This window comes from Natrix helvetica, assembly GCF_964273705.1.
Source record: "Natrix helvetica genome assembly, chromosome: 8".
Taxonomy (NCBI): domain Eukaryota; kingdom Metazoa; phylum Chordata; class Lepidosauria; order Squamata; family Natricidae; genus Natrix; species Natrix helvetica.
The window spans coordinates 7,860,973-7,882,723 of NC_138559.1; the positions used below are offsets into that span (position 1 = coordinate 7,860,973).

Here is a 21,751-nt window from a genome sequence, read left to right on the forward strand (position 1 = left end):
AATTTAAACACCATATCCACTGGACGTTTTTCTTTGCATACATCTGGCCATTCCAAGAACCCCTTTGCAGAAAGCAAGACATCCCCAGGTTTGGGTGGGATTCTCTGCTTCATAATCCTAATAGTCCAGAAAAAAACTTCTGATGATGGCTTTAAAGCAGAGGTGGCCCCTTTAAGACTTGCTGGCTGAGGAATTCTGGGAGTGAATTCCACAGAGCTGTTTTGACCGAGGCTTCCCAAGAGCATGAAGCAAACTCCTGATCCCGACAAAAACCCCTTTTATTAATTTACTGTGAATTCTGCTCATTCACAGCCAGCAAAGTCTTTCAAAGGAGGATTTACAGTCATAGACCTTATCTGGCTTGGAGAGCTGACAGGCCAATATCCGCAAAACTTGGCAAGGAATCTCGGAGAGTCACTAACCAATTAAGCAAACTCATTGTCTCCTGCAAATTCCACTTCCCTTTCGCTCCTCTTTTATCTCCTCTGGGAAGGTCCATTCATCATCCACCTGTGGCCTTACTCCCAAGTCGACCCCTGTTCTTTAGCTGCTCCCTTCATCTGGCAACTCTGCGAATGCATACACTGGGAACAGGCTCCAGCTGTTCATCTGCCTCACTAATGTCCGACTCCAAAGGCAGCTGATAACTGGCATACAGCTCTGGCCCCCTCTCTGCCTCCGACACAGAGCCCTCATCAGAGCCTTCCTCAGACTCCAGGACTGGCCCATCTTCCTCCCCCAACCTCCTCACTGTCTGAATCTGCTGCCAGCTCCACTGGCCGCTGGTGGGCCCCAACAAGAACATACAAGGACCACAGTATCCCACCCCTACTTTTAAGGGAGGCGTTGTTGTTTTACAGAGGGATTTGGCATGTACCTGGACAAGCAGGTGAGTGTCTTTGAGTTAAACACCCTTGTTCTTTTCTACGGTAGCTGGTGGGGGAGAAATTACAGTCCTCATATCATCATTCTGGCAACATCTGAGGGCAGACGATCCTTTGGTCTGTTCCTATATGATAAAGGATGCTGGGACATCTTGGTTTATACACATTGCCATACGTTCTGTTAAAAATGTCAACGTCCTCCTTCCAAGTCAGTCTAAATTGTTCTCAAGCTGTCACCATTCTAGTTAAGCTTCGCCACTTCTGTTAAGACAGTTGGCTTCCTTGTCAAGACATGATCCTCACAGAAGCTGACATGCCTACCTTAAGACAATAAATATTCATAGCCAGAAAGGTTGGGTCCGAAAGAGGCAGACCTGACCCATAGGCTTCAGTTATTTGTCTAGGGAACTGACCTACACAAATGCCAACAATATGCGTAGTTGCCTGCTACACAAATGGGGAATCAAATATACTCTCTGGTTCCCCCTTAGTTAGACAGACCAAATGCCCTGGCTGGATGCCCCGATATCTTAGTGGCAGGAGTGTAGATATGTGTTGTGGTCCAACAGCTGCCCGAGGAGCTGATGGCAGACTCATACGATGAGGAGGTTGGGGAGGAACTTGGGCCAGCTCTGGAGCCTGGGGGAAGGCTCTGACGGATGCTGTGGGTCGGAGGCAGAGATAGAGCTAGGGCCGTCCAACGTTTCTCTGCCACCGGAGAGGCAGCTGCCTTTAGAGGCTGAGATAAGTGCGGAGGAAGAACAGCTGGGGCCTGTTCCAGATGCACATATGTGCAGACCTGTTAGGAGAGGAGAACAACAGAGGACAAGGAGTCGACTTGGGAAGCAAGGCACAAATGGATGCTGAATGGCCCCTCCCTGGCTGGGGAATAAATAGAAGGAAAGGGGAGTAGTGGTCGTAGGAGGCAACAGTTTGGGTTTCTGAAGATTTGGCTCATTGTGTTTCGTGCCACAGAGACTGCTTGCCAAAACTTAATTTGCAGCTTTGTGGCTGGGAGCTCAAGGCCTGGCAATTATCGCAAGGAACTGATAAGGTCTGTTAGTGCAGTTAACTTTTTGAAGAACTATTGCCTGGACTTTTTGGTGCGTGAATGCTGTTGTGGCCCGCCGGCAGCCAGCAGAGCTGGCAGCAGAATCAGACAGTGAGGAAGTTGGAGACGAACATAGGCCAGTCCTGGGGGCTGAGGAAAGCTCAGAAGAGGGCTCTGCATCGGAGGCAGAGAGGGAGCTAGAGAGCAGCAAGGCAGAAGAACAGCTGGAGCCTCTTCCCAGTGTGCACATGCACAGAGCTTGTCAGAAGACAAGAACAACTAAGAAAGCAGGGGCAACTTAGGAGTAAAGCTACACTTTGGAGGTGATTGGCCCCTCAGGTAGGAAACAAAAGAGGAGTGAATGGGGAGGGGGCTTTTGCAGGAAACAATTCATTCCTTCGGTCATTTCAAGAGTGGAAAGTTCTATTTGTGACTATAAGAGACTCTGTGCCAGGTTTTGCCTTGCCCTACATTTGTAAACTAGTTATCTGGTAGTTCTCCAAGCGAGATAAGGTTCATGTTGATAAATATTCCTCTGAAAGACTTTGCTAAACCTTGCTAACTGTGAATGAAAGGAATTCACAGTTGTGTAAATAAAAGAGGTTTTGCCAAGACTCTGCTTCATGCTTGTTAAGGAAGCCTGGGCCAGAACAATGGGGAAGCCAGATTCTCTTAACAACTGGGTTATTAATTGATCAGTTGGGTGATTCACTTAACAACTGAGGCAAGAAAGGCTGTAAAACCCACTCAACAGATGTTTTACTTAGCAACAGAAATTTGGGGCTCAATTGTGGTCATGGCTACTAGGTGTTATAGCCTTGTTTCTCAACCTTGGCCTCTGAAGATGGGTGGACCAACACCTAGAATTGCCCCAGCTTTGCTGGCTGAGGAATTCTGAGCATTGAAGTCCATCCATCAAGACACCACTGTGTTACAGTGTTATTTTTTAAAAAATAAGGTGGGGCCTATTCGGGCTCTGATCAGAAGCTTCCGGAGAAGAAAGTCTCATTGAGCAGAGTGGGTTGGCATAGCCAAGAAACATGTCAACGTTCCGCTGTCAAAGCTTGTCAGCGCATCGCTTTCCTACTATACATTTTCCTCTTGCTTCTCTCCCAGGACGCGAATACCACAAGGCCGCCTAAAATACGTTGTGTGGAATGCCTCTTATCTACCGTAGTCATCAGTCATCAGGCAGGCAAGATAAGGTAAGGAACAAAAAGATGGAGAGAATGGGATCCTAGAGGCGAAAAAATGATTCTTGATCAGGCCCAGAGCATTCGTAATGAAGGCGTTTTTTCAGAGCAGATTTTAAAAAGCAAAATTTTGACAACAGGAATTTCCAAAGAAAGGAAAGCCTCAATATAATATACTTTTTAAAATGTAATTTCTCCAAATATTTTCTTGCTTTGGTGCATGTCCAACACATGTGGTAGTATGTGCCTGGGGACGGATTACATTTCCAGCATTTTGTAGACAGGTTGCTAAACATTTTTGCCAGTCTTGCTGGGGATAAGTGGCATATAATATCCTTTTTTTAAAAGTCTGTGGATATTCTCAGTCATGCAAGTCATGGTTGTCTCAAAGGTCCTTTCTCAAAAGGCATCTGGACTTTGTTTTTCCTTGAAGACGTTTCGCTTCTCATCGAAGAAGCTTCTTCAGTTCTGACCACTTCAGTTCTGATCCATTCAGAGCTGAAGAAGCTTCTTGGATGAAAAGTGAAAGCAAGGAAAAATAAAATTCAGTTACCTTTTGAAAAAGCAATTTTGGGATAACCATGATCCAGATGACTGAGAATATCCAGAGACTTTTTTTAAAAAGGATATTATAGTCCAGTTTTTTTAAAAAAAATATCTTTGGGACATCTTTTTTTAACTCTTTCAGGGGTGCCCAAACTTGGGAACTTTAAGACTTGTGGACTTCAACTTCCAGAATTCCCCAGCCAGCCTGGCTGGGGAATTCTGGGAGTTGAAGTCCACAAGTCTTAAAGTTCCCAAGTTTGGACACCCCTGTCTTAGGTTTACAAAGTCATGTCAATTGTTTTTGAAAACAACTTTTATTGCACAACCAGAAACTACAAAACAATGTTTTAAAGCAAGCATACTTGATTCATATGTACGTTTATGATCTCATGGTGCTTTTGATAACTGCTAAATAATAATCATACCTTATAAATTATTGTAACAATGAAGCAAGTGTTTTTGGCCTACTCATTATATAACAGATGCTGCAGTATTTCGTTTGGGTTGTGTTGGGAACTTTGTTGTGGTTAAAGGTAAAGATTCCCATTGCACATATGAGCTAGTCATTCCCGACTCTAGGAAGCAGTGCTCATCTCCATTTCAAAGCCAAAGAGCCAGCGCTGCCCGAAGATGTCTCCCTGGTCCTGTGCCCACCAAAGGTGCACGGAACGCTGTTACCTTCCCACCAAAGGTGGTCCCTATTTTTCCACTTGCATTTTTAGATGTTTTCAAACTGCTAGGTTGGCAGAAGCTGAGACACATAATGGGAGCTTACTCCGTTACACTGCGCTAGGGGTTCAGACCGCCAAACCTTTCTGATTGACAAGCTGAGCGTCTTAGCCACTGAGCCACCGCGTCCCTTGAATTCTACTGTATAGAGCAATATTAATGCAATATCAGGGGTTTTCAATTCATTTGCATAGAACAGGGGTGTCCAAACTTGGGAACTTTAAGACTTTAAGCTGGCTGGGGAATTCTGGGAGTTGAAGTCCACAAGTCTTAAAGTTCCCAAGTTTGGACACCCCTGGCATAGAATGTGAAGGATGTCATTTTTGTTTTAGCTTTTATGTTTAAGTATCTTAGCCACCCCTAGGTGTTGTGGATAAATGCTCTTAAAAAGAATTTAATCGATCAGACCTGATCAATATCCCCCCCACACACACATACACACTCTTTATTACAAGAGGAAAGAACGCCAGCCAAATTAGATCTGGGTGCTTTTGCACAATTAACGCGCATTTCTTGCAGTGCGGGGGGGGGGGGGGAGACCATTTAGCCTCCTGCCTTAAACAAGCGGAGAAGGGGGGAAATTTGCAGGCGGCGCCCCTATCAAACGTGCCACTTTTTTGGCTGCCCGGCGATTTTGATTTTTTTTTTTTAAATTTCGGGCGCGCGCATGCGTCCCATTGCAACCAGGCAGTCTGCGCCGAGAAAGGAAATACTTGAGCGGTGGTGTATTTGGGGGGGGGGTTTACTAGCGGTTGGAAGAGGCGAGGGGGCGTCCGTTTCCCTCCGAAGCTTTCCCGGCTGCTTGGGGCTGCCGCGGACGGGCAGGAGGAGGTGGATGAGAAGAAGGAGGGAGATAGATGATGGAGAGCGCATTCCTGGCTTGCAAGGAAATCTGGCTGCGGGGGCGGCCCTGGGGAGCCTTTCCACGCCGGGGGGTCCGTTGCCCACGCCTTCACCGGGCTGCTGCGCTCCCCCCTTCCATTCCCCTGCCCGCTGTCTCCGGAGCCGGCTGTTTCCCCTCTCCCCTCCTCCCCGAGCAGGCGGCGCCTTGAAAGGCCGGCGGTTCCGCTCCGTTTCTCTTTCCACTTGTAGCAGATCGAGGGGAAGCGGGGGGGGGGGGGAGTGGAGAAATGCCACCCGGGAGCCGGAACCTGCCGCCAAATAAGGCATCCCGGGCGGGGCCGGATCCTGGCCTTGTATGGCGCTTCCCCTCGGCTGCCGGCCCAACCAAGCCCGCGGCTGCAACGGGGCGAAGGCAGCGCGGGGATCCCTAGCGGGCCGCCCCCGCGATACGCCAGGACCTCCAAACACACACACAGCCCCCCCCTCTCAGGCACCTAGCTGCACCCCCGAGGACTCAGTCTCGACTCTGGAGCATCCCCAGTCGGGGGAGCATCCTTTGGCGCCCCCTCCTTTTTTTTGCACATCTCTGCCTCCCACACTCCCTCCCCTCTCCTGCTCCGCTCGCGAACTTCTCTTTCCAGGAGCAGCGTTGGGAAGGCTGCGCTCAAGGCCAGCCCGGAAGCCCCACTGACTCCCCTCCTTCCCCGCGGGGGATGGGTGGCTGGGAAATACTCCTGCTGCTGCTGCTGCCTGCCTGCCTGGGTTTTCAGCCGTTGAACTCGCGGTCAGATCAAAGCTGAACTTCTTTGCAATCGTTGCCCCCCTCCGCTCACTCCCCCCCAATGCATGCAGCTTCTCCCTAAATCTCTTTGCGAAGGTAGCGAGTGTCTCCAGCATCTATGGAGAGGGGCAGGGGGCGAGCGGTTTTTATCTTTCTTTCCCCCCCTCCCCAGTGGAGGATGAAGGCTCACTGGTGCCCTAAGCACTGACAAATCTTGGTGCCCCCCATCCTCCTTTGTACATAATGTACAAATCTCCATTGGTGTTTTTTTCCCCTCGACTTTGTGGTCCCCCCACCCTTTGGGTCTGGTGCCCTATGCACGTGCTAAGTCTGCTTAATAATGGTTAATACTCCACTCTCCACCACCCTCCCACTTTCCCTTAGGGGGGGAAAAAGGCCAACCCGAAGACGTTTTGCCCACAGCTGCCCGCCTCGGAACGGAAACGATGCCTTCAAAATTATCCGCCAAGTTCGGAGGGGGGGGGGAGAACTGTTCTCACTTTCTCCCCTTTCCACTCCCCCCTCCCTTCCACTCTCCCCTCCCCCCATCAGCGATGCCTTTTCAGGAGGGGCGGAGGATGAGCATCCCTCAGTGCAAAATTCATCATTCAAAATCCCTGCTTTTTTGGGGGGGGGTGATTTGCAACTCCCAAGAAAGTACGCGTGTGGCATCCCCGTTCCTAGCACTTCCCAAAAAATCTAAAGCGGCGCTTTCAAATACTCCCGCGGGGGGGGGGTGCCTCTCCCCACCTACCTTCCTTGGGAGTGATTTTCTCCGAGACAAGCACCTTCCTTAAGGACAGTCTAAGACTCTAAGGGGTGGCGCGCGGATGGTGGCTATTCCTTCGCCGAGTTACACACCGGCGCAGTTCCAACAGATAATAGCATCTCTGAAACATCCCTCCTCCCCCGTCTTCCCCCCCCCCCCACTCCAAATGAAGGGGCCTCGGTCTGAGATTGCGGCGCGATGCGTTGAGCGGCTGAGTGGTAGCTAAGTGCGCTTGTACACGTTGAAGTTTACGCCCGAGTAAAGGGATTCAAACAACCTTGAAAGATGCCGGTTGGTAGGAGCTGTGGCCTGTAGGGGGGGACTGTTAGCAATTCCCTGATTTCTGGACTAGGCTGAAAAATTAAATTTAAAAAACCCTCCTGTCCCGAAGAAGCTTCTAAAAACACAGCACGAAGCATTTTCATCGCCTCTGAGAGTGAACGTTACTGGAGATAAACAGAGAGAGGCAATAAACTCACAACCTCGCATAGAGGCATCCTCGCATAGAGGTAAACAAAGGAGGTGCCATAACAAATATTTATACCCGAGACCTGAAGACCTCTTACACGCACCTGGAGGGGGAGGGGTGGGGTGGGGGAAGACTTTTTCGCCTCCGACTGCCCGAAGGCTCTTGGCCAGCCTCACCGCCCCCCTCCCCTTTCCTCAAATCCAGGCTCTTTTCCAGGCCGTCTTTCACTCCACTTGCAGGGTTAACCGTGCAGGAGTTGGGTAAGCGGAGCCGTTGCAACATATAATTTTTCCATACGTTTTGCTCCATACCTCGCAGGGTTTTTATTCCCCAGATAGCATCAGTTGGCACACTTAGCACGAAACCACCTAATTGCCGACGCCTCGCAAGTGCAAAACTTTTTAAAAGGGGGGAGGGGGGAAGGCGGGGAGAAGAGGATGAAAAATCATACACACGTGCACACGCACACACACGATCCAGGGTTCCCTCTCTGAAACCGTTCCAAGGATTCGTATTCACTGTGCCTGAATTTTTAAAAGGAGAAAATATACCTTGCGGGAGAGGGGGAAGGATTGCAGAATTAGGCGAGTGTAGTTTAATTCTCTGCCCCCCTCCCTCTCCCTCCGTCCCCCGTAACTGCAGGAGTTGCGCGTCTGCTTCCAGCGTCTCCAGCTACCTTAACAAACTCCCACGAAAACCCGGGCTCTGGTGCCAGACGCTGCTCCAGTAATCCCAAGCAAGGCCGGGCTTGCCTCGTCTCTTGCCCCAAACGTTTGCCGTTTGGCCGCGTTTAGGTCTCCCTGAGAGTATCGGGGAATGGCGGGGAGCCTGTAAGGATCTGGGATGTTTGCTAGCCGCTCTTGATTCTTCTTAGCCGTTTTTTTTTTTGCCAGCGGCTCCCCCTGATTAAAAAGCTTCGGACTGCGAGAACAGCACGCGTCCCGATGCCGTGAAGGTCTGCGTAGCCCCTTGAGCCCCGACCGAGGTCTCCTCAGCCTTCCCTACCTCGTAGGCCCGTCCCGGTGACAATGTTTTGAAAAAGCCCTTTGGGTCCACCTTGAGCTGCTTGGAGGCAAGGTAGGAGGCTTTTAACTCGTAAGTTTCGCGGAACGATAGCGAAGCGTCTCTCGAGGCTTTGGCAATGTTTACTCTGACAATGCTTGTTTAACTTAGTAGTAGAATCGATAGGTAGGCTCGATGAACTAAACTGCCCGCGTCAGTCAACCTCGCGGGGTTGTTGTTTAAGGATGAAGCGCTCCGCAATGGGGGCGGGCACGGGGGCGTCTTCAGACGATCCCGTGTACTTGCTAAGGACAAAATGCAGCGCGGCTATAAATACTGAATGGTGGTTGAACCAAGTCTTTTCGTTTATCGTAACGGCTCCCCCCTCCGGAAAGGAAACATATTTTCTTTAATAAATACCTCCTCTTGGTCTGTCTTAGGGGAGCGTTTTTAATAGAACTTCCTAAGCGGTTACAGAGTCTTGCGGGGGGGGGGAGATACAGCACGGCCACCAACGGGGGTCTTTTGCTGTGTTTATGAAGTGACCCCACTTGCGGCACTTGGGGAGGGGGCAATCCTACCCCAGCGCCCCTCTTTAACGCCTCTTTGCCCCACCCGTCCAGTTTTTTGAATTGAGGGAGGGCGCAAGGGGCCCTCGGGGGTCCAGCATTAAACGGTGCCCTGGCCGCGGTTCAAAAGCCAGAAGAGGCGACGCGGGCTTAGCAAAGGGGCGCCACGCCAAAATGCCCACGACCGAGCGCTCGCGCGTCTCTTGCTTACTGCCTCTTCCTCCTCCTCCTCCTCCTCTTCCTCTCTCCCGAAGCCGAGCCAGAGGTAAAACTGTCCCGGCGAGGCACAAGACGCTCTACAGCTGATGCACTGGCATTCGCCGGCCCTGGGCATAGCAGCCGGTTGGTCGTGCGATGATGCTTTCCACGACCGAAGCCCCCTCTTGGCCTCGCGCGGAGAGAGGGAGGGAAGTGACCGCTGGCAGAATACGCGGCCCGAGAGAAGCCGGTGATCCCGCGTGGTCCAGAGCGCAGGAGGTCGTCGGTCTCGGGCCGCCCAGCTCGGAGGCAGCTCGGAGGCTGCCCAGCTTCCTGCTCCGAGAAATGTTCCATTGTGAGGAGCTTCCATTGTGACGTCGCGGCTTCGGCTGGGCTTTGTCTGTCCATATATGGGCAGCTACGTCATGGAGCTTTTCCCCGGCTCACATAAATAGCTGGTGGAGTTCCCTGGCTGAGCATTTGGGCTGCAGCGGAGAAGCCGGCTGGAACGGACCGAAGCAGACGAAGGAAGCGGAGTGAGGCTGGGGAGGGAGGAGGAAGGGAGGTGGGGGGAGGCGAGGCAGGGTTTGAAAAGCTCCCACCGCCGCCTTCTTCCACGCACCACTTGCAACGCAGAACGGCTCGTCCTTCCTCCGCCGCCGCCGCCGCCGCTGTCATCCAGGAAACACCTTCAGGGATCTACCGAGGATTGCGCGCTCTCCCCCCCTTCCCCGACCCACCCACCCACCCTCCTTCCTCCTCCAACTGGCCCTCCCCCGTTCGCCCCTCGCCTTTCCCCCCTCCCCCCTCCCCACCGCCGCAACTTTTCTCTCGCATGAGCGCCTCCACGCAGGATTTGCCATTCGGATGTCGCCTTCTTTGGAACGGCGCTCGGAGTCACTTTGAACCCCCCGGTGGCGCAGCGGCGGCGGCGGCAGCTGCCTCGGTCTCTCCTCCTCTTCCTCTTCCTCCTCCTCCTCCTCCTCCTCCTACAGTGCTATGACAGGCAAACTCGTGGAGAAGCTGCCAGGGACCATGAACGCTTTGATGAACCAGTTGCCTGACAATCTGTACCCGGAGGAGATCCCCAACTCCATGAACCTTTTCTCCGGCAGCGGCGAGGCGACGGTGGCTCACTATAATAACCAGATGGCGACAGGTAAACGAGGCAGGGGGAGAGGGAGGCTTGGGGAGGGGGCTGCGAGGGAGGGGGAACGTGTGTTTGCCGTAGGGGTGGGGGGCGGGGGTGGGAGGGGAGCTTTACGCCGGCGGAGAGGCCGAAGGCTGAGACGGCGCATAATCTCCCTCTCTTCGGGCGCAAAAAGAATGGCAGGAGGCAGAAGCTGGAAGGTAGGGGTGGGTGGGAAGCTGCTGCAGGCGGGCGAGAGAAGGGGCCCTTGGCAGCCCCACTTTCTCCGCCCAGGCCCCCCCAAACCAGGACTCTGCCTTTCACAGGCCTCCCTGGGATGGCTGCGCTTCTGTCGGCGGTGCGCCTCTGGCCGTGGGAACCAAGGCTCCCTTCGCCCTTGGCGTACTCTTTTTCTATGCGCTTCCATTCTTGTGTGCGTGTGTTGTGTGTGCGTGTGTGTGTGTCTTCCTTTCCATGTGCCGTGGCTTCTCTGTGGCACCAGGCTGCTATCCATCGCTGCGCTGGCATGTCTCTCCTCCCCACGCCACCCCTCTCATTCTTCTTCTTTCTCTTTACTGCTACATCCATCATGTCGGAATCAGGGGGGGGGGGGAGAGAAGTGCGTGAAAGCAACCCTTCTGTTTTTCCTACAGGGGGGGGGGAGCCTGGAGCTGGCGAGGATTCCTAGAGGCAGAGAGGTGGTGGCTGGGCGGGCAGGGCAGAGAAGAGCAGCGAGGAGGACAAGGGGAGAGGCACAAGGTGGGGAAGAATGGGGCTTCGTCTCCGCCTCCCCCCCCCCCCATTCCTCTTCCCGTGCTGAAGCCCAAATTGACAGGCTTCCTCTTGGATGCCTCTCGGGAAGGGGGGAGTTCTGTGGAGGTGTGGGGTGACCCAGAGGTCAGGGTTAGAGTCTCCCCTTTTTCTTCCAAACCGCAATGGACTCGGTTCGGTTCAGCCTTGCTCCACCTCCACCGCATCCTTTGATTAGCCCACCATCTCCTTCCCCCCAAATCCTTTCGCCACCAGCGCTCAGGGAGATTGGGGGGAACGCGCACACACACACACACACAGAGAGAGAGAGAGAGTTTCCCCTCCTCCCTTTGTATTTTTCATAATTGGCCTCGGCGCAGAAATCCCTGGCAAGTTTGTAAAGCTCTCTTGGGGGTGCCCGGCCGTGTCGTTGGGGTTGGAAAGCGGCTGGAGACAAGCCGAGAAAAAGACAGCCCAATTCGCTCCCTGCAACCTGAGAACTTCAGGTACCTGCGACCTGCTCTGTTTCCCCGCCCTCCCTTCGACACGCAAGTCTTTTCTTAGGGTTCCTCTCTCGACCGTCCACTTCAAGCACCAGGTAGCCTCTTTTGCCCAGCGCCTGGCGGCTTTAGTCCTTACTACCCAAAGTAGGGCTAGGAGTAGGACCTTCCGGGGCTCCGGCTGTGGCCTCGGCCTGGAACCGAGACGCGCCCTCCCTTTTAAGGCCGCGGAGAACGGCCTGTGCAAAGAGAACGCGGCGATCTTTGGAGGTACAGGTACTTCGCTGCTCTCTCTCTCTCTCGCGCGCGCGCGTCTCGCTGGGTTCTCTAACACGCGTGTACTGGTAGGGCTGTGCGAGCGCTGCTACTTGTGGATTTTCTTCCTAGCATTGTGTCTTGCCTCTCTCTTGTGTGTCTAAGCGGGAGCGCGCGCGCGGGCTCTCCAAGGGCAGCCCAGCCTGGTTGGGCGATCCTGAGCCTGGCCCGTTGGGAAAAGGGGGGTGCGTTCCTCCCCAGCCCCAGCGCCCGGTCTATTTCTGTGTCTTGTCTTTTGAGTCTGCCTATAAGTTAAGCCTACAAATCCTTTCCATGCTCCCTCCCTGCTTTCTCGAGCGCGAGGGCTCCGCCTCCCGCGGCCTCCAGACGCCGGCGCCTTTCCTATTCTTCTCGCGCGCAAGTCCCAGGCGCAGAGCGCAGCTTCCAATTTGGGGTTCGCGAGGGGCCCGGCGGGAAGCGGGGGGCTTCTGGGCAAAGCGAGGGCCCTTGGGACTGCCCGCGTGGACCCTTCTCCCTCCTCCGCCTGCCCTTCCCTCCTCTCCCTCGCCAGGCAGGTTTCTCTCCCCCCCTCACCTTTCTCCTGGCCCCCCCAATCGCTCACCTTTTCTCTCTCTCTCGCCCACCCCTCCCCCCGTTTTTCGCCCCTCGCAGATAATGTTATGGATATTGGTTTAGCCAACGACAAGGCCGGGCAGGACTTGTCTTCCTACTCGGGCTCCTTCCAGCCCGCTCCCGGGGGCAACAAGACGGTGACCTACCTGGGCAAGTTCGCCTTCGACTCGCCCTCCAACTGGTGCCAGGACAACATCATCAGCCTGATGAGCAGCGGCATCCTCGGCGTGCCGCCGCCCTCCTCCGGCGCCCAGGCCTCGACGGGCGGCATGGTGCAAGCGCAGAACCAGGCCGAAGTGGAGGGCATGTACCCGGCGCTGCCCCCGTACTCCACCTGCAGCGAGCTTTACCCGGGAGAGCCCGTCTCCTTCCACGACCCGCAGGGCAACGCCGCCGGCTTGGCTTACCCCACGCAGGACTACCAAGGAGCCAAGCAGGGCGGCGGCTTGGACGGCAATCTCTTCCCCATGATCCCGGAATACAACATCTACCACGGGCACCCCAACGACCTGGGCAGCCTCCCAGAACACAAACCTTTCCAGAACCTGGACCCGATCCGGGTCAACCCGCCCCCCATCACCCCACTGGAGACCATCAAAGCCTTTAAGGACAAGCAAATCCACCCGGGCTTCGGTAGCCTCCAGCAGCAGCCGCCCCTCACCCTTAAGCCCATCCGGCCGCGGAAGTACCCTAACCGGCCCAGCAAGACCCCGCTCCACGAGCGACCTCACGCTTGCCCGGCCGAAGGCTGCGACCGGCGCTTCTCGCGCTCCGACGAGCTGACGCGGCACCTGCGCATCCACACGGGCCACAAGCCCTTCCAGTGCCGCATCTGCATGCGCAGCTTCAGCCGCAGCGACCACCTCACCACCCACATCCGCACCCACACCGGCGAGAAGCCCTTCGCCTGCGAGTTCTGTGGGCGCAAGTTCGCGCGGAGCGACGAGCGCAAGCGGCACGCCAAGATCCACCTCAAACAGAAGGAGAAGAAGGCCGACAAGGGGTCCGCCGCCGGCTCCGCGGGGCCCGGCCTCGGGGGGCCCTCCGGCTCGCCCGCGGTCTCTGGGCTGGCGCCCGTGGTCACCACCTGCGCGTGACGCTGCTGCCCCCGCCGCCCCGACGACTCCCAGTGCCTCCCGAGCCAGGCTGCCTTTGGTTGCGACCTCGCGCAAAAGCCGCGCAGCAGGAGCGGCTCCTGGCCCAGGCCTGCTCGGGCTCCCGTTTGAAGTGGGGGTGGGCTACCCTCGGCGGCCCCCGCTTCCCTGTCGCCACCGGCGAGCTGCTGGTTGGTGGGAAGGGAGGCTTGAACTTTCCGCGCGGATCGTCTTGATCCTAAGCGGCCTCAGAAAGGAGTTTTGCGGGGAGCGGCGGCTGCGCCACTTTCTCCTCGGAAGGACTGCCGGAGGGGGGGAAGGGGCGGAGGTGTCGGGCTGGGTTTGGATCTGGCTGACACGTGCAAATGAGGGGCACGCGGTTGGATACGGGGCGTCCCCCCACCCACTGGATTCTTTCCCCGGACGCCCTTGCCCTCCCCTCCCAGAAGGCGCCCTTCCTTCCCTCTGAGCGTCCCCTCTTTCTTCTCCCTCTCTAGAGGGGGGCACCAAAGCGCAGTGTCTGCTGCCCGTGGAGACCGTGTCTGCCTGCATGCGTGTGTCTGCCTGCGCGTGGAAGTGTGTGCGTGCGTTGGCCCCTGGATCTGAACTGGACTATTTGCACCCTAAAATTAATCCTTCCCCCCCCCCCCGCCGCCACTTTGTTTCCCCCCTCCCAATAACTTGCTGGGGGGAAAACCCAAAGTCGATCTTGCATCCAAAAAAAAAAGGGCGTTGGATCCTTATAAAAAATGCGCAGGAGTGGGGGGGTGGGCTGGCTCCTTTCCTCTGTGTCTCTCTCGACCGACCCTCCGGGTAGCTGCCTGTTGATCTGCTTCATTTGCCTTTGCCACGGCTGTTTGGGGGTAGTAGCTCAAATTCTGGTTACTAAAGAGTATCCCCTTTCTTTTCTGGTTCTCCCAGGCAGCTCTCCTCTGCTTTTCTCCCCCTCCCCTCATCTCCAAACCAGCTTGACATGTAAGACCCTGACCAGGTCAAAGTAGTGGGGGCCCCTTCCCCTGGCTGTCCTGTCTTCCTTCTGGCCACCTGGAGGGATGGCTGAAATGGCCAGCCATCCTCCTCCTCCTCCTCCTCCTGGCATTGGGGTCCTTTGGTTAGAAGTTGGGCATTGTGTGACCTCAAACCTTTGGGTGTGCATGGGGAGGGGGGATAGTTGAGCTATTCCAACCTGTAATTCCTCCAAGGGAGGAAGCCAGGGGTGAGAACTGATGTGAGGCTCTTTTGGATTATCAAGCCAATCTCCCACCCCCACCCCTCGGGTTACTCACTCACTGATGGTACCCATGAATGTAGTGGCTGGAGAGAGCTCCCCCCCTCAAAAAATGGAATTGGGAGTGGGAGGGCTTCTCTCAACTTCCCTCTCCCTTGAATGTATTTTCTGATCCCCTTCTCATTTTCATTTTCCTCCTGGGACTTGGATGTTCGGGGAGGGAAATGCGACCCATTGGGTCGGGCATCTTGTTTTGAGAGTCACTTTATGCACTCCAAGACCCCTTCCATTCCTTTTCCAAAGCACTGTGTGTGCATGTGAGTGAGTGAGTGAGTGTGTGTGAGTGTGTGTGTGTGTAGTGCATGTATTCAATGCAGCTGAACTATGAAAGTGTTCAAACCACCCTTACAAATTGACAGGGGAGGGGAGGGCATAGATTAGCTATTTCCAGATCCTTCTAGCTCTCCTGGAAATGTCATTTTAAGTAGAGGGCTACTCTTGTAAGAATTTGGGGTGGGGTTTTTTAAGGGGAAAAAAAACCCATTGTTTTCAAAAATGCAGGAAAAAAAACAAAACAACCACCAGTGTTTTAATGCGTACTTTTTATAATGTTATTTTGGGAGGGTTTTGTTCTGTTTGGGGATTATTTAAACTGAAGGGGAGAGAAGTTTGTCTTTTCCCCCCATCTTCTTCCGGTACGTGCATGTCACTGCATGTCTTGCTCTCTTATTTTTTTTCCCTTTCCCTTTTGTTTGTTTTAATAAAAATGCTCAGATATTTAAGCAAAACAATGATAATAATTATTAAAAAAAACTTGTTGCCAAAAGGTTGTGTTTTATTCAGGTTTGATGTCTGCATGTTTAAAAAAAACTACATCAAAAATTCTCAGAGAGAAAAAAAATGCAGTCTAATTTATGTGAAACTGAAAGAAAGAAACAAAAAACCAGGTTTAGCTACAAAAATCTTAAGGGAATGCTATTTTTTTTGGAAGACTTTTGTATAAAGTTGAGTACTTAAGGGGAAAAAGACAAACCAGATGTAATATATTTTGTGGATGTTTTTATTTCTTGAATTTATAGTACCTTATACTAAGGTTAAAATGCTTGATATTGTGGGAGAAAAAAAGTGATAATTTTCACACACACATTTCATTTGCTCAGTTGTCATATTGTAATGCAAATATGATGGTTAATGCAGACAGCATTTTAAAGAGGGGTAAAATAATCAGAATTATTGAACAGATGTATTGTTGTACCCTTTGCACTGTGAGCAAATGCTAATGCAGTAAATATATTGTGTTTGCTGACAATCAAACTCTTGTAGTTAATATCTTCATTGTTTTTTTCTCCTTTCTAAATGTTGAGAGATATGGATACATACATGTTCTCTGCGTTCAAAAAACATATCTGCTATGTAAAAGAAGGAATTGCATGGTTACCAATGGAATATTAGATTTCTCTCCATTCTCTTGCTTCTGGAGCTACTTTAGATCTGTGCATCTTAGGTTGAGCTGTTGGTTTCAAGATCAGGAGGTACATCTTATTGTTCAGAATAGAAGTATATGGAAGATAGGAAAGACCAAACTGGGCTTCAATCCCACTTAAGCTTCTTTGCAAGAAATGGATCTTATTTTTCAAAGATTCCACTAAAACTCAATTTCTTGATCTCAGTTATTTAAGTCTTTTGTCCTACCGTAAGTGGTGCTAATGATTCTCACTATGTCCTTGTGAATTGACCAGTTTCTTGCTATCCTGTTTTTTGAAACTCAGTTTTCTGGACATCCTCCTGTTCCATCTCAACTTACCTGAACTTTGTAGTGTTCTTATCATAAAGAGTTAAGTTTACTTTATCCCTCCCTACTTTTCCTTTTCAGTCCAAGAGCTTTAGTGGCCACTGAACATGAGAATCAGTGACTACACACTTCTTAAGAATTAAGAACTTCTTGTTTTTAATGGAAGAGAAATGTACATACCCCAAATCTGAAATAATTGGTGAGGTTTAGTTATTAATAATCTGCCTTGCTCAAAGCCCTGTGGTTTCAGAATGGGGGGGGGAGGGGGGGACAGAACATAACTATCCATGGACAGACATGGGAGGGTTAAAATATCCATGCATCTGCTTTAGAAATGGCTGCAGTAGCCATGGAAGTTGGAGAAAGATGTTCATTAGAAAACTGTAAGAAAAAAACAGGCTGTCTTAACTATCCAATGCAGCAGAGGTCTTCAAACTTGGCAACTTTAAGACTGGTGGACTTCAATTCCCAGAATTCTCCAGCCAGCTATGCTGGCTGTCTGGGAGGTGAAGTCCACCAGTCTTACAGTTGCCAAGTTTGGGGACCCCTGCAATATAACATACAGAAGAGAGTGGTGCAATGGTCATTTCATGGATATTTTTTAATGTCCTCAAAGAAAGTTAGAGAGAAGGAGTAGATCAAATATTTGGTGATTTAATCTTCCTCATGCTTGATCAGGGTTGGCTAGTAATGACATTTCATTGCAGCATTTCTTAAATGCACAATGGAGGAGAAATCTTGAGATCTGGAAACATAGCTGATCCATAGGGATACGTTAAGCTTCGAGTGGTCTGTTCTGAAGATTGTTTCACAGGGTGACATGAGCTGAAATGTTATGACTTTGGGCTGGGGCAGTATTGGAAATGATCACGGTGTTAGATAGCCGTTCATAATGACATCTTGAGTGATGCGTGTCTGAATGCTTTTCATCTGTGGGGAAAACCTATAGCTCTTGGCCCATTGGAAGAGATTAAGCCAAAAATCTCTTCCCTAATGTGTGAAGAGTTGGGCTTGTTTAATGACCATGGAAAGCGTTTTGCTGATGAAAGTTCATTCTAACATACAACGTTTCTGTGTCCACATTCTATGAAGGGTGCAGTTTAAATGGCAATGGGGATGACTTGCTTTTGAAGATTATTTGAACCAGTGTTTCTTCCAAGCGTGATCTCAGGGTCCCTTAATGTCCCACCAGGGCCTTCTCTCTTTTTTTGAAAAGTTTTTTTTAATTTTCATACAAGAAAACCACAGGTATACCATTACATCTTAACCAGCACTATTTTGTGTTATTCCATATTATATCAGTTCCTCTGACCATCAACCTCCAAAGACTATCCTTTGCTCTTCTGCTTTCCATATATCATATAATACCCTATCCACAGCCATCCTGCCTCCTCTCCCTCTCTCCTCTCCCCTACCTCCTTTCTTCCCTCTACCATCATTCACTTCTCTACTTCCCCTTCCTCTCTCCTTCTCCTCTCTCCTCTTCCCACTCCCTCTCTCTCCTACCCTTTTTCTCCTCTCTGCTTCCTCTCTCTTAAGCCCTCTCTCTCCCTTCCTCTTTTCCACTCTCTCCACTTCACTTACATAGTGTATTTCAGTTCAGTCAGAGCAAACTCCATTTAATATTTTTTTTAAAAACAAAATTTTATTGGTTTTCAAATATATAGGGAAGGGTAAATAGGTATACAAAATTTTTTGGCAGCTTTCATACTGTTGGTAAAGCTCCCAGCACGATACCCACTTACATAACATTGTACAACAAATTCATAGAAGGAAACAGTAAACCAAATCTGACTCTATATTGTTAGTCTTGTGTTCCTACATGTTTCTCTTTGTCGTTTTCTAATATATCACTAACTGCTATTGTTCCAAATAGTTTTATTTTTGGGATCTGAGCCTTTTCGATATTGCTTCTTCCTCCCTGTCGCCAGAGAGAGCCTCAGCGCCCCCCTCCTTCCCGTCTTGGATCTTACTGTCTTGTGTTTTACTGTCTCTTTCACTACTCCCAGCAAACTCCATTTAATATTGATGGTTTTACTAATTACATTTTGTAATTAGTAATAAACGTAATCCAAGAAGGGTGCATCTTAAATGGCAATGGGGATGACTTGCTTTTGAAGATTATTTAAACCAGTATTTCTTCCAAGTGTGGTCTCAGGGCCTCTTAATGTCCCGCCAGAGCCTTCTCAAAGGTCTACAAGATGAGAATGATTTGCCCATCTACATTGGAAGCTAATACAAAATTAACATTCCATAAACCCATGGAGAAAAGCAATAGTGGAGGCAAATTCATTCATTTTAATTTTTAATACAATAAATATTGATAAATATAACCTATACAAATAAAAGCTTTGGGGGAGAGGGTTCTACCATGATTTTTTTTTTAAAGTGGGAAGGGGCCCTGAGAGAAAAAGACTCGAGAAACTCTGATTTAAACTGTTCCATGGAATGGCTTTTTTAGGGAAGCGATGGCTCAGTGGCTAAGACACCGAGCTTGTCGATCAGAAAGGTGGCAGTTCAGCAGTTTGAATCCCTAGCACTGTGTAACAGAGTGAGCTCCCATTACTTGTCCCAGCTTCTGCCAACCTAGTAGTTCGAAAGCACGTAAAAATGCAAGTAGAAAAAATAGGGACCACCTTTGGTGGGAAGGTAACAGCATTCTGTGAGCCTTTGGTGTTTAGTCATGCCGGCCACATGATCCCGGAGACGTCTTCGGACAGCCCTGGCTCTTTGGCTTGAAACGGAGATGAGCACACGCCCCCTAGACTCAGGAACAACTGGCACATATGTGCGAGGGGAACCTTTACATTTATGGAATGGCCATGATCAGATATTCAGGCTGAAATTAGATCTACTGCCTACCCAAAGTTGCTGGGAATCTGTCACTTCTCTTAAGATGCAGGATTGAGTTGCTGAGTCAGTGCCTTCTTTTGTCTCTGGTCCCGAGGAAAACCTACCATTTTGTATTTCAGAAAAATTAAATCTCTTGTTTAGTTCGACCACATGAACATAGAATATTTTTGAGGATGGATTGTGTATATCCAAGTCGTTTATCTTATGGCAGTTTTCCAAAACAGAATTTCTGCTTTTATTATTTTTTTGAAATGTTGGACAATAATTCCCAGATGCCCATTTTGGCTGGGCATTCTGGGAGGTGTAGCCAAATTGTTCTTGAGATTAAACTGGGGGGAAATTACTGTAGAGGCTCAGGCAGTTTTGGAGAGTTTTGACTAAAGAGATGAAGTTTCAGGCTTTTTGGAATATGTCTTTTAGTATATATAATGCTGAGTTTTCCCTGCTTCCCATCCCACTGGTAGTTTCCCCCAGAGTCCTTTTATATGAATCTTAGTAAGAAATGTTTAATTTCAGTAATTTCTCCACACACGTTTAATTAAAAATTAAAATCAGTCAATGCTTGAACACACAAAAATTTTAAAATATCTATCTATCTACCTACCTACCTACCGGTATCTGTCTGTCTGTCTGTCTGTCTGTCTGTCTGTCTGTCTGTCTATTCCTCTGTTGGCCTGTCTACCTATATATCTGTGTTTCTACCTATCTACCTACCTACCTATATATCTGTGTTACTATCTACCTACTTACCTACCCATCTCCCTGTCTACCTACCTACCTACCTATCTGTGTGTCTTTCTTTCTTTCTTTCTTTCTTTCTTTCTGCCTGCCTGCCTGCCTGCCTGCCTGCCTGCCTGCCTGCCTGCCTGCCTGCCTGCCTGCCTGCCTACTTTACCTACCTACCGGTATCTATCAGTCTGTCTGTCTGTCTTTCTGTCTGTCTCTCTGTCTGTCTACCTATTCCTCTGTGGCCTGTCTACCTATATATCTGTGTTACTATCTACCTACCTACCTACCCATCTCCCTGTCTGTCTATCTACCTACCTACCTATCTCTCTGTTTATTTTCTGTCTGTCTATCTACCTACCTATCTATCTGTGTTTCTTTCTATCTATCTATCTATCTATCTATCTATCTATCTATCTATCTATCTATCTATCTATCTATCTATCATCTATGCTTCTATTCTGGGAAGAAAACCTGCATATACACATTTTCTTCAATGGAAAATAGAATTCTAAGAAGATCTCTCTCTTGCACACCTCTTTTACCAGAGTTTATTCTCTGTTCCTTGAAGAACCATTTAGCATTTATTTTAACATTTTTAAAAATCTTCTTAAGTTTTGGATTCCCTTCAGCATGCATTCTCTGAAGATATCAGAGCATGTTATAAAATATTGGTTATTATCCGTTCTGTTTTGGCCAATGAGAATGTATTAGAAAAAAATATTGGTACTTTCGCTGACATTTATTCGCCTGAGTGAAATAATAATAAAAAAAAATAAACTATTTCATACTCTCTTCCCTTCCCTTCCCTTTTCTTCCCTTCCCTTCTTATTCTTATATGTCAACTGATTTGTACTTGTAGTTTCAAATGATTAAGTGGACTCCATTATATTATACAGAAAAGTACATTTCTGTAAAGGGAAGAGAGCTAACTTATAGAAGAAGTTTACTGTTTACTGAAGGAAAAGGAGAGGGGGGACTTAGCATTTCGCTTAACAAACAATTGTCTCTTCTCCTTAAGCAGAATCAAATATCCTATCAATCTTTGAGTTAGAGTTCCGTATCAATCTTTCTTAAGACAACTCACATGGCACTTTTTTTCCTTATCACATTATCTCCATTTTCAAGTCGGCTCAGGTATGGTTAACATGCAGATAATTGGTGGCTTAGAATTGTGTGTGTCACCCCAAAACAGAAAGAAATCTAGTAGTCATTTATTATGGACTGCCAACCATTTTACTATCTCTTATTGTTTGCAAACCTTAACAAAAATTGCTGGATGCTTAGTGGACCATCTTATGTAACAGGTTACAGGGATGGAGAACAGTGGCCTCTGCAACCTGTGGACTTCAACTCCCAGAATTCAGCATGGCTGACTTGGAAATTTTGGGAGTTGAAGTCCACAGGTAATAAAGGGGCCATCTTTACCCACTCAATAGGACATCATATTCTTACTGAAATACAGAATGTACCTGTCTTGCCTACTACGGTCTAGAGAAAACAATAAGATGAAAATGTGGGTACCCGAGAAATAAATGATTTGTTGGAAATAAAACAAAAAAGAAAGTTCTCTTAACACTTGAGAAATTATCTTATAATTAATGTCTTAACAAAATATTTTATTTGAAACAACTTAACATGGCCTTAACGTTTGAGAAAGTGGCTGTAATCTTTCCTTGATCTCATTTAGGAGTCCCTACAGCTATTAATTCTGTTTGAAATTTTGCAATTAGTGATTAACAATTATATTTTTAATA

General features: G+C 49.6%; 1 protein-coding gene across 4 annotated transcripts; it reads left to right on the forward strand.

Annotated features, from left to right (window-relative positions):
* The first annotated feature begins 778 nt into the window (after nt 1-778).
* On the forward strand, nt 779-15,937 carry EGR3 (early growth response 3). Of its 4 annotated transcripts, none has more exons than XM_081960512.1 (3): nt 779-889; nt 3,052-3,140; nt 12,341-15,937. In XM_081960512.1, exon 3 carries the CDS (start codon nt 12,349-12,351, stop codon nt 13,396-13,398), a length of 1,050 nt encoding a protein of 349 aa, XP_081816638.1. In that variant the 5' UTR covers nt 779-889; nt 3,052-3,140; nt 12,341-12,348; the 3' UTR covers nt 13,399-15,937. The 4 variants fall into 4 exon arrangements, with proteins under 4 accessions (XP_081816638.1, XP_081816639.1, XP_081816640.1 ...); XM_081960514.1 differs by lacking the exons at nt 779-889; nt 3,052-3,140 and adding exons at nt 9,536-10,193; nt 11,294-11,419; XM_081960513.1 differs by lacking the exons at nt 779-889; nt 3,052-3,140 and adding an exon at nt 7,974-8,342.
* Nucleotides 15,938-21,751: the final 5,814 nt, after the last annotated feature.